At 40.1% G+C, this 12,202-nt stretch overlaps 1 protein-coding gene across 1 annotated transcript; it reads right to left on the bottom strand.

Annotated features, from left to right (window-relative positions):
- Window positions 1–2,514: 2,514 nt before the first annotated feature.
- Window positions 2,515–4,679, bottom strand: LOC134806499 (inosine-5'-monophosphate dehydrogenase). The gene has a single exon (XM_063779776.1). It carries the CDS (start codon window positions 4,385–4,387, stop codon window positions 2,849–2,851), a length of 1,539 nt encoding a protein of 512 aa, XP_063635846.1. The 5' UTR covers window positions 4,388–4,679; the 3' UTR covers window positions 2,515–2,848.
- Between the last annotated feature and the right edge of the window lie 7,523 nt (window positions 4,680–12,202).

The following is a 12,202-nucleotide window of genomic DNA, read 5'->3' as shown; positions in this document are numbered from 1 at the left end:
AGTATTTATTATGTCGAATCGCAGTCGTAACATGAACTTCAGCATAGTCAGCATCAGAAGTTGCTAAACGGGCGAGGTACTCAAAATTATTTATTTATAATAAAAAATTGACTGTCTCGCCCGCTAGCCGCTTTTGATGCTGACTATACCCTAACGAAATAATCAAATACTATATTAAGATATTATTTATAAGCGTTATTTATTCTAAATACTGCAAAAGTGTTTTCACCACACCAGCTTGGAAAGGCTTACTTTGCACTTCAAAAACTGATAGCAAAGTTGCATTTTATTCACATGTGAGGCAAAGTAATCAAATGCAAATTCTGAGTTGTTTTCTTATGTTTGCTGGTAGAATTGACTTTTAAATGATGATTTTGGATGATAAATATTTAATAACATTCAATTGAATTTGATTTGCTTTGATTTTGTTTGATATTTTACATTTAATATTTGCTTCGGGTTGGTGTGGTGAAAATTTTTGTGTTTCACTCGGGGGCAAATTTTGTTTAACCCTCGTGCTTTGAAACCCTCGCAACGCTCAAGATTCCATTTTTCAAACCACTCGCTACGCTCGTGGTTCAATTTTGGAATCTTTCGCTTGCTCGGGTATCAATATTAGCACGAGCGGTTAAACAACAATTTTGCCCCCTTGTAAAACAAATAACTATTATTTATAGTTTAGTCTTATCAATATTGATAGCACCTACCATCGACGACATAGTTTTGGCCATTCGTAAACACTTCTGCGTGTCTTAAATATTTACTTCGTATTTAAGTTCAGTATCAAACTCTGAATTTTTAGATTATTCAAATTGATATCATAATTGAAAGTTCGAGCAAGTGTAATCGGTACAGTTGTGAGGTTAAACCGTGCAATTATCGTAGTTATAAGGACTAGGCAGTTCTGAAATGTTAACAGTTAACATTTTGAACGCACCAGTCTTAAGAATAGATCACTACTGATTATTTTAAATAAAAGCACGTTTAATCGATATTTATTGTCTAACGAGCATAACCATATGCTTCGCTGCTTGTGCATTTATAATTCAAATAAATTGTGATTCATAGTACTTAACTGTTTTTTAACGCTTCCTATTCCTATTTTATATATTCCTATTATGAAGTTTTAAATGCTGGATATTTTAACTTAGGTACGTAATTAGAAAGGGGTTTTCGTATTTCGAAAAAAATCGGGAAAAATTAACGCCGTGTGAACCTACCCTAAGGGTGAAGCCAGACGAGCGTAATTTTTTGAGTTGTGAGTCGCGTAATTTCTGCTGCATTCGGTTTGGTTTCAATACAAAACACAACAAAACGCCTGCTTGGTTCACACGGCCAAATGAGATGTCTGCCGCGATAAGTACATGCCTGGCTTCACCCTAAAAAACGCTTGTCAGCTACAACATGACTTCGGGTTTGAGAATTTATTGTTTGAAGTCAAGATTTACGTTCCTTATAATGCAATGCATAACAGGATAAGAGCTTAAGCCGGATTATATGTAGCACTATGTAGTCTTTGCTATTTAAGTAATAAGATTGGTTTAAATCCTATTACCTACCTATACAAAGCTGTCTATGTCTGTGTAACTTTATTTAGTAATAACGAGGAGGTACATTTATTTAAAGGAGGTACTCATCATCATTATCATATCAGCCAAAGGACCCCTATCCCCCCCCCCCCCCCCCCCCCTCATCCCTAGGAAGCCTATGTCCAGCAGTGGACGTCCTCTGGTTACTAAACAGTACAAATTAGGTACAAACATTTGGTATGCTCCTTTTTAGGGTTCCGTACCGAAAGGGTAAAAACGGGACCTTGTTGCTAAGACTCCACTGTCCGTCTGTCTGTTTGTCTCCAGGCCGTATCTCATGAATCGTGATAGCTAGCTACAGTTGAAATTTTCAGATGTATTTGTATTGCTGCTATAACAACAAATACTAAAAACAGAATAAAATAAGTATTTAAGTGGGGCTCCCATATAACAAACGTTTTTGCCGTATTTTGCGTAATGGTACGGAACACTTCGTGCGCGAGTCCGACTCGCACTTGGTCTTATATTGGATCTATTAGGTACACCCGCCATCCTGGCCCTCACGCCAAAATGGTTTAGAATTTGCTAATGAAAACGAAATTGAACTATTTTGAATAAAAATAATGCATTCCACCTTTCGAATTTGAATGTGCATCCGAAGTGAAAACTAATGTAATTAACTTTTTATTCCACATAATTATTATCTGAGACGAATCAAAAGGTGAGTAAAGTGCAGTTAAATTTTACATGCTTGTAGGCAAGTGTGTTGACTTATGCTGTAAATTTATTGTGTATGAAATAAATAGAGTAGGTATAATTTATACATATAAGGGTTATTTTCAAGAGTCAAGTAAATGTGGATCTGAACTATACTGTAATTTCTTTTAAGTTATAAATTAAAAAGGTGAATTACAGGGTTAAATATATTTAACTTTCACAATGTTAAGCATCCTTAAAATCAAGACAATAAAACACTGTATAATTTAATTCACACTTTAATTGTAAATATTCCATAGCATCTGGTCCTTTACATTATTCAACACGAAGATTACACCAACGTGATAATTATAGCACTTAACAATAGAACATGAACATAAAACAGAACATCTCCAAAATGCAATAATTTGTTAAAGTAATTTTCTGTAAATGGAATAATAGCCTTTGACATGTTTTTATAACATTTCATAATATACAAAACAAAATATATTTTATTGGCTTCTGGCTTAAATTAGTACAATACTTTGTTTTACTTTTCTTAGATCTCTATTGACTTGCAGGAAATAGTATATCATATCACAAAGGTATAAAATAGTGGAATCTTAGAACAATCTCTTTTCATAAGAAAACAAGCCATGTACATTGCCTTCCAGTTGGGCAGAATATGTTCTTTTCATAAATCTCAGATCTCCTGAGACACTCATCTCGCGCAGTCGGGACACAGAGCGCGCGCCAATGTCCTGACAGCTGTGCTGCATGCCAGCCTGTAGGTATGGCAGGAAGCGTAGCACTGAACCTTTGTCCACAATACTTCCGCTCACACCCTGAGCCACTCGGTGCTTATCAGACTCCTTGTGGAAATATCGGCTCATGGCAGATCCTTTACCATCCTTGTTTTCCATAGCTTCCAAGCTTCCCATCCCCCTGTACTTTTTGAGCCTAACTCCATCAGAAAAGAAGTACTCTCCAGGAGCTTCAGAGGTGCCAGCGAGCAGGGATCCCATCATTACTGTTGAGGCTCCTAAAGCTAGAGATTTGACAATATGGCCTACTGATTGTATACCACCATCAGCAATTACTGGCACATTAAATTGACTGGCATAAGATGAAACTTGATAGACGGCAGTAGCCTGAGGGCAGCCACATGCCATGACTTCTTGGGTGATACAGATGGAGCCGCTGCCCATGCCAACCCTCAGGGCATCAATACCGGCATCTATGAGATTCTTTGCCTGCATTCGTGTGACAACATTACCTCCAATGACCTGAATGTCAGGGTAAGTACTTTTTATGAATTTAACCATTTCTATCTGATAAGTAGAGTTTCCCTGTGATGAATCTAACACAATGACATCTACTCCGTTACTGACAAGTAATTTGAGACGCTCCCTGTCAGCTTCACGAGTACCTATTGCGGCTCCTACTAGAAGCTGTTTGTTGGAATCTTTAGATGCATTGGGATAGCTGCGTGCTTTCTTCAAATCGGTTCTAGCAATTAGTGCCACTAACTCACCTGCACCATTTATTATTGGCAGTTTTCCTTTCTTACTCTTTTCCAATATGTAATTGGCATCTTGCAATGTGACACCAGACTGCGCTGTTATCATGTCTTCTATTGGAGTCATGACCTCCTTAAGGCTCAGGTGTGGGTCTCCCTCCCTGAAATCCACATCTCTTGAAGTAACAATTCCAATTAGACGGCCTCCAAGTTTACCATTCTCTGTTATAGGGTAGCCTGTGAAACCATTTAGCTTCTTTGCGTTTATGACATCAGCAACAGTATGTTGAGGACCCATACAGACTGGGTCCCTAATAAAACCATGTTTGTACTTCTTGACCTTGTGCACTTCGTTAGCTTGGTACTCGGGTGTGCAGTTGTGATGGATGATGCCGATGCCGCCACACAGCGCCATCGCGATCGCCATATCGGCTTCTGTTACAGTGTCCATAGGAGTGGACACGAGCGGTGCCTTGAGGTTGATTTTCTTGGTGAGAGGAGACGTCAAGTCGACTTCCTCGGCCGTAAAGTCTATGTAGCCGGGGAGCAGCAGGAAGTCGTTATAGGTAAGCCCTTCGCTGTTGATGAACATTTCACGCGCTGATAACCCATCACGAAGATCACCTTCTGCCTTTGTAGCCATGATCGTTGCTGATCTTGAACCACCGTAAAATTAGGTCGAAAAACTTATCACGAATTTAAGGTTACAATGCGTTTTCGATTAAAAACAATGGGACGAATAAGTATGTACACGTGGTATGCACAGTATAGTTTTGACACTTGCTGGTGGGGATAACTTATTTATGAAAATATTTGTACTTCAGTTAGTAGTTCTGGAAGTATACGATTATTAAAACTTTGTCTAGTAAAAATATATCCTTAAGAATTCTTAATTTCTAAAAAAGTACGACTATCCCAGCCGGCTTCTTTCACAAAATGACAGATATCAAAGGAAGCAATGTTGCTAGTTATCCCACAGATGGCCCAGAGTGTAGCCATGTAACTACGTTGAGGGCTTTACAGACTACTGCGATTTATCCATAGATATAATAATATACAGAGATACCTTCCAAGCGAGCTGTCACTGGGACCACTTTTGTTTAGTGTACGATTAACAATGTGGCCCACCTTGCTGTAGCCATGTCGATAAAGTCATATCGATAAACTATCGACATTTCTTGCAATTTTAATTTTACTTAAAAGGTTTAACGATACCTAAAATGAACAAAAACGCTTTTATTCTTTCTTTATTGTGGTTAGCAGATCACAATTTTATAGTCACGGCAGCAAGGAAACAAGGAAAAGTTCAGATATTTAATAAAAATACATAAATACCTACTAAAATAGGTGTTCCGCAATAATTGAATTATTTTATTATATTATAATATATTCATTATCCATTAGCATTTCAATTATGTTTATGTTTAACGAAGATATTGAAGCTTCAATTAATCGCTATTTCGTTCCGCTGTGTAGCATTTATCGATATATAACATGATGAAAATCGACTTTTCACATCCCTAAAAGAGCACACATATACATTTTTACGCACACATACACAACCTGGGTCTACCTAAAAAGGGGACACCTGGATTCGAAGTCCATCTTGTCAACAGTGTGGTTGTCCTTTTTTGACAAACGGCATTTTTAAAAGAGCAAGGAGAGAGAAATGATACTAATTGCTGCGCCGTCAAAGAGAACAGATAGCGTTGGGGCCTTGGATTTATCAATACAACAGCAGAGGGTTACCGAGAAAAACGAAATTTCGCTATTTGCCTCTCTATCGCTCTTGCATATTCAGTCAAAAGAGAGGCATATACAGAAATGTCGATTTTCGTTATTCGTGGTAGAGCCTCACAAAATGATGGAATAGTAATAGCAGACTACCGCACCGCACCGCGACCTTGGTGCGTTGCACTCATGAGTGAGAGCGAGAATGAGATATTACGCGCTACGTATATTTTCATCTGGTTTCCGTACGGAATGGCAGGTGTGAACGGGACGTGCATAGTGCTGTCTCGCTTGCACCTGTCATTTCGTACGGAAACCGAATGAAAATTCCGTTATCTGCCTCTTTTTCGCTCGAATATGCAAGAGCGATAGAGAGGCAGATAAAGAAATTTCTATTTTCGTTTTTCGCGGTAGGGCCTTGAGGGCCTTCGGCACATGTAAATGTTGCAGCCAGACTTAGGTACCTACATAAAGACGGTAGGCTACATAGGTAAATATGTAAATACAGGTACCTACGGAAGAAAAAAACAATAAACGTACGTATCCTTTTATTAACTTTAATATTTCATAGCAGCATTATCCAGATAGCTTAGGGTACAAATACATAATACTTATTACCTGCTTACCAATGGTACCAGCTAAACCAGGCTCGCAATGGTCTAGATACTCTAGATGTCTTCTGCGTGGTAGAACTCTGCTTCTCATTGCTATTCTTTAGGGTAGCTAACGCGAGACCTAGCGCCGTCACAGCACATAGCAGAAATATAATAATTTTTGTCATAGCTTCGGTTTGTTATAACGTAGGTGGAATAAAAGTATGGGCAGGAACCTACACTAAAAATGTAAGTACATGTGCAAATGTAAGCCAAGTGGCTTTCGTAGGTATTAGGTATAATAAGTGTCCGTTGTTTACGTTACGTTCAATGTTTTATGAAGGCCTGTGAAATTGATTAATTTTCAATTAATATGCAATAATAAGTTATCACCTTGCAACAAAAAAAAAACTAAAACCGGGCAGTTATGTTCCTCGCCACACATACCTATATATAAACGGTTAAACGTATCGTAAAAATGTAAAGAAAATTTAACATATATTTATAAATATATGTTAAATTCTTTATCTTTATAAATACAACTCGCGCGCTGGACAAGCTCTATTACTGAGATGCGCTGGCAACGAATATTTATACAGTATTGACGGCCTAGGCCGGCAAAAAGTATCATGGGGCTATACATTACGCACTAGAAATTAATACCTGAGGGTTCCGTACCATAATGAAAAAAAAAACCGGAAAAAAATGCAAAAAAAAAACGGTCACCCATCCAAGTACTGACCACGCCCGACGTTGCTTAACTTTGGTCAAAAATCACGTTTGTTGTATGGGAGCCCCATTTAAATCTTTGTTTTATTCTGTTTTTAGTATTTGTTGTTATAGCGGCAACAGAAATACATCATCTGTGAAAATTTCAACTGTCTAGCTATCACGGTTCGTGAGATACAGCCTGGTGACAGACAGACGGACGGACGGACGGACGGACGGACGGACGGACGGACGGACGGACGGACGGACGGACGGACGGACAGCGAAGTCTTAGTAATAGGGTCCCGTTTTACCTTTTGGGTACGGAACCCTAATGACATGTCGTACGCCTCGACCCGGGTACGGACCGGTGTAGCGTAGCGTAAGTCATCCTGTATTCATATTACCAGATATTACTTAAGAGCGCTCTTACAAGAAAAGTCGAAATAATGCAAAATTGATGATACTAGTCGACGAAATTCAGGACTTTGCGCTCATTATTAGAAACAATGAGTACTTGTTCCAGTAAAAGCGTCTTCTTATCTTTATAAATATCGTTGTAAATATTAGAAAAAGGACTAATTAAATTAGTAATGATTTTTTTTCTGATGGTCGTTTCCGAAAAACCCCGTGAAGCACTGAATGGCGAGCTCTTATTTGGAAATATTGAGAATTTTACTATGCTAAACCTGGCTATTTTGTATTACTAATACCCTGTACTTTAGGCATATCAAACTATATTTTTCCTACATACCTTTGAGAAAGAGAAAATCAAAGTAAAACGAACTCGATTTTCTCTCCGAAACAAGTGTCAATTCCTACGAAAATCTACTTAATATCGAAGTCATTTTCATACTCAAGCAATCTGCAACTTTTGCTTATACTGTTGGTATACATTAGTGTTTATGAAATTCTACTATAATTTTTTGGCAATTTTTTGAAAACTACTCTATATTACCGATGACGCGCGCTGCGCCAGCTCAGTGCCGCGGCAGAGCTTGTAGAGGCAGGACGTGTGTCGGTCGGCTCCGCACATTTTCAACGGCGACGACGAGGTTTTTTATCATTGTGTGCGGCGGGCGCCGTGTAAAACGCTATACTGTGTGCGTGTAAACCGCAACGAGAGACTTTGATCCTAGCACTGTTTTTATAGTATTATAATTTATAATGGTACAGTTTAATAAACTACCGGACAGGATTAAAAATATTTGAAACGACCTGACATTCTATATATATTTATTTGACTCAAGATAGTACTCAGGGTCTGATGATGGAGCCGGAAGGTGGTCACCGGTACCAATCAACCATGCAACTAAACCACTTCGTGTTTAGGCTCGTTTTATTCATCTCAACAAGATCTTTGACACAAGATAGTACTCAGGGTCTGATGATGGAGCCGGAAGGTGATCACCGGTACCAATCAACCATGCAACTAAACCACTTCGTGTTTGGGCTCGTTTGATTCGGCTCAACAAGATCTTTGACTTAAGATAGTACTCAGGGTCTGATGATGGAGCCGGAAGGTGGTCACCGGTACCAATCAACCATGCAACTAAACCACTTCGTGTTTGGGCTCGTTTGATTCGTCTCAACAAGATCTTTGGCACAAGATAATACTCAGGGTCTGATGATGGAGCCGGAAGGTGGTCACCGGTACCAATCAACCATGCAACTAAACCACTTCGTGTTTAGGCTCGTTTGATTCGTCTCAACAAGATCTTTGACACAAGATAGTACTCAGGGTCTGATGATGGAGCCGGAAGGTGGTCACCAGTACCAATCAACAATGCAACTAAACCACTTCGTGTTTACGCTCGTTTTATTCGTCTCAACAAGATCTTTGACTTAAGATAGTACTCAGGGTCTGATGATGGAGCCGGAAGGTGGTCACCGGTACCAATCAACCATGCAACTAAACCACTTCGTGTTTGGGCTCGTTTGATTCGTCTCAACAAGATCTTTGGCACAAGATAATACTCAGGGTCTGATGATGGAGCCGGAAGGTGGTCACCGGTACCAATCAACCATGCAACTAAACCACTTCGTGTTTAGGCTCGTTTGATTCGTCTCAACAAGATCTTTGACACAAGATAGTACTCAGGGTCTGATGATGGAGCCGGCAGGTGGTCATCGGTACCAATCAACCATGCCACTAAACCACTTCGTGTTTAGGCTCGTTTTATTCGTTTCTATAAGATCTTTGACACAAGATAGTACTCAGGGTCTGATGTTGGAGCCGGAAGGTGGTCACCGGTACCAATCAACCATGCAACTAAACCACTTCGTGTTTAGGCTCGTTTGATTCGTCTCAACAAGACCTTGGACACAAGATAGTACTCAGGATCTGATGATGGAGCTGGAAGGTGGCCACGGGTACCAGTCTACCATGTTACTGAACCACTTCGTGTTTGGGCTCGTTTGATTTATCGCAACAAGATCTTTGACACAAGGTAGTACTGAGGGTCTGATGATGGATCCGGAAGGTGGTGACCGGTACCAATCAACCATGCAACTAAACCACTTCGTGTTTGGCTTCGTTCGATTCGTCGCAACAAGATCTTTGACACAAGTTAGTACTCAGGGTCTGATGATGGAGCTGGACTGTGGCCACGGGTACCAGTCTACCATGTAACTGAACCACTTCGTGTTTGGGCTCGTTTGATTTGTCGCAACAAGATCTTTGACACAAGGTAGTACTGAGGGTATGATGATGGATCCGGAAGGTGGTCACCGGTACCAATCAACCATGCAACTACACCACTTCGTGTTTGGCTTCGTTCGATTCGTCGCAACAAGATCTTTGACACAAGTTAGTACTCAGGGTCTGATGATGGAGCTGGACTGTGGCCACGGGTACCAGTCTACCATGTAACTGAACCACTTCGTGTTTGGGCTCGTTTGATTCGTTGCAATAAGATGTTTGACACAAGATACTACTCAGGGTCTGATGATGGAGCTGATAGACAGGTACCCGTCGCCACCTTCGCGCTCCATCATCAGACCCTGAGTACTACCTTGTGTCAAAGATCTTGTTGAGATGAATAAAAAGTGCCTAAACACGAAGTGGTTTAGTTGCATGGTTGATTGGTAGCGGTGACCACCTTCCGGCTCCAACATCAGACCCTGAGTACTATCTTGTGTCAAAGATCTTGTTGAAACGAATAAAACGAGCCTAAACACGAAGTGGTTTAGTTGCATGGTTGATTGGTACCGGTGACCACATTCCAGCTCCATCCTCAGACTCTGAGTATCACCTAGTGTCAAAGATCTTGTTGAGACGAATCAAACGATCCTAAACACGATGTGGTTTAGTTGCATGGTTGATTGGTAATGGTACCTTCCAGCTCCATCATCAGACCCTGAGTACTGTCTTGTGTCAAAGATCTTGTTGAGACGAATCAAACGAGCCCAAACACGAAGTTGTTTAGTTACATGATAGACTGGTACCCGTGGCCACCTACCAGCTCCATCATCAGACCCTGTGTATCTTCAGTGTCAAAGATCTTGTTGAGACGAATCAAACGAGCCTAATCATGTTACTACATGGTTGATTGGTATCCGTGACCACCTTAATCATCATCAGATCCTCAGTACCAGTTCGTTTTTAAACCCTCGTTGATACAAACTTTACAACCTATAGGTACCAAATGCAATGACGAAACATGTAAATAAGCGAGTAGGTACCTATAATTTCTTTCGAGTAATATACCTTCATAAGTATGAGTATGGGGCTATTCATAAATTACGTCGTTTCAAATGGGAGGAGTGGGGGGGGGGTCTGGACATCGGATGATGGTAACATGACGTAGGAGGAAACAGATTCATCCGAAGCTTGATTTTTGGAAGATTTGAGGGGTGGGGGGGGTCAAAAATCGTCAAAAATAGATGACGTAATTTATGAACAGCCCCAATGTACATTTGCACTGCATTTAGTATTTTCGTACTTACCAAATAACAGTTTTAGAACTTTAAAAGTTAAGTACAGTTAGTGTTGTTATGGTTGATTTCAATATGCTTCGCGAAGGATCAAGAATGTTTCATCCATCATTGTAGTGCGAGTGTGGTAGAAGGGATCGGCATACTGAGCTCGCACGGCCTGCCGCAGCGCGTAAAATACCTAAACTCGCTCAACGCCGAAATGTAATAGCGCTCTTAATCACCGGTAGGGGTTGGAAGTTTGTATGAGAGGTAGGTATGCAATGCAACATGGAATCTGGACCCTTGTTATGCTTATAAACGTACTTGTCATACGCAAAGCAACGCATGACAAGTATGTTTTTACGTACCTATATACTTTCTAAGCATACAAATTTCAGAGTACGGTTACCATCAGTTTGTCACTGACATAAACGCCGTCGAGAACGTAATTTACTTTCTATACATCCCGTTTGCACTAATATGCGAGTGCGAGCGAGATGTATAGAAAGTAAATTACGTTCTCGACGGCGTTTATGTTAGTGACAAACTGATGGTAACCGTACTGTTCATAATGCATTGTATCAGGCTACGTTGCGTTGCGTGGGCTCAGTTTGTCTCTCCCTAGTTTAAGAACTTCTATAATAGCGGTAACACACTATCGCACCGCACCAAGGTCATTGTGCGACGCATCGATAAGTAAGAGCGAGAAAGAGATCGCTTTCTCGCTTTTACTTATGGGTGCGTCGCACAATGACCTTGGTGCGGTGCGATAGTGGGTTACTACTATAAGGTCTACTTTACTAGGACACAAGCTAGTTTATTAAAATTTTCTAGCTCATTCCGAAGGCAAGAATCCCAAGTATTCCATTATTACTAGCCACGCCACGATAATAATTACGAAGTGGGTATTGTAGTAGCACAATTAACTGAGAAATAAAAACAATTCAAACATATTTTTTTAACCGAGAATTATATTTTATTTATTATAATCTTACAAGATAAACAATACTTATTGGGTTTTTCTACGTGTGTGGCCTAGTAAGAGCAAACGAATAAAAGCCTAAAAGGATGAAATCTTTACAATGTGGTAGCTATACAGAGTAGTTTTTTTTTCACCAGCCATAGAGACTCTGCGTGTTGAATTTAGGCAAGGGCCGTCCCACTCCCATAGAAATCAGCGGCATCACATCAGTCGAAATGTATGAAAAAGCAAAAAAAAAATCACGATTTCAGCATTGGTACGATAATAAAAGTTGTTCAGTATGACCTATAAATTTCATATAAATCCACTATGCAGAGTATGGCTGGTAAAAAAAAAATTATACTGTAGATAGGTATGCTTGGATACAATTTGTAATAGGATTATTTTCGGCTTCCGCTGTTATTTAGAATGTTACTGGTGACACACAGGTACTTACTGTACTGTGTTTCTTATCATCTAGTCCGGCATCACACATACTCCGTTCACTCTGACGTATCCAGTGGGGCACGCGTCCCCATCGAACGCT

The sequence above is a fragment of the Cydia splendana genome, chromosome 3 (assembly GCF_910591565.1).
Source record: "Cydia splendana chromosome 3, ilCydSple1.2, whole genome shotgun sequence".
NCBI lineage: Eukaryota > Metazoa > Arthropoda > Insecta > Lepidoptera > Tortricidae > Cydia > Cydia splendana.
The sequence above is the reverse complement of the archived record's forward strand: the minus strand, read 5'-3'. Positions and strand labels throughout refer to the sequence as shown.

Coding starts and splice junctions, on each gene's coding strand:
- LOC134806499 (XM_063779776.1), bottom strand. CDS start 4,387: ATGGCTACAAAGGCAGAAGGTGATCTTCGTGATGGGTTATCAGCGCGT.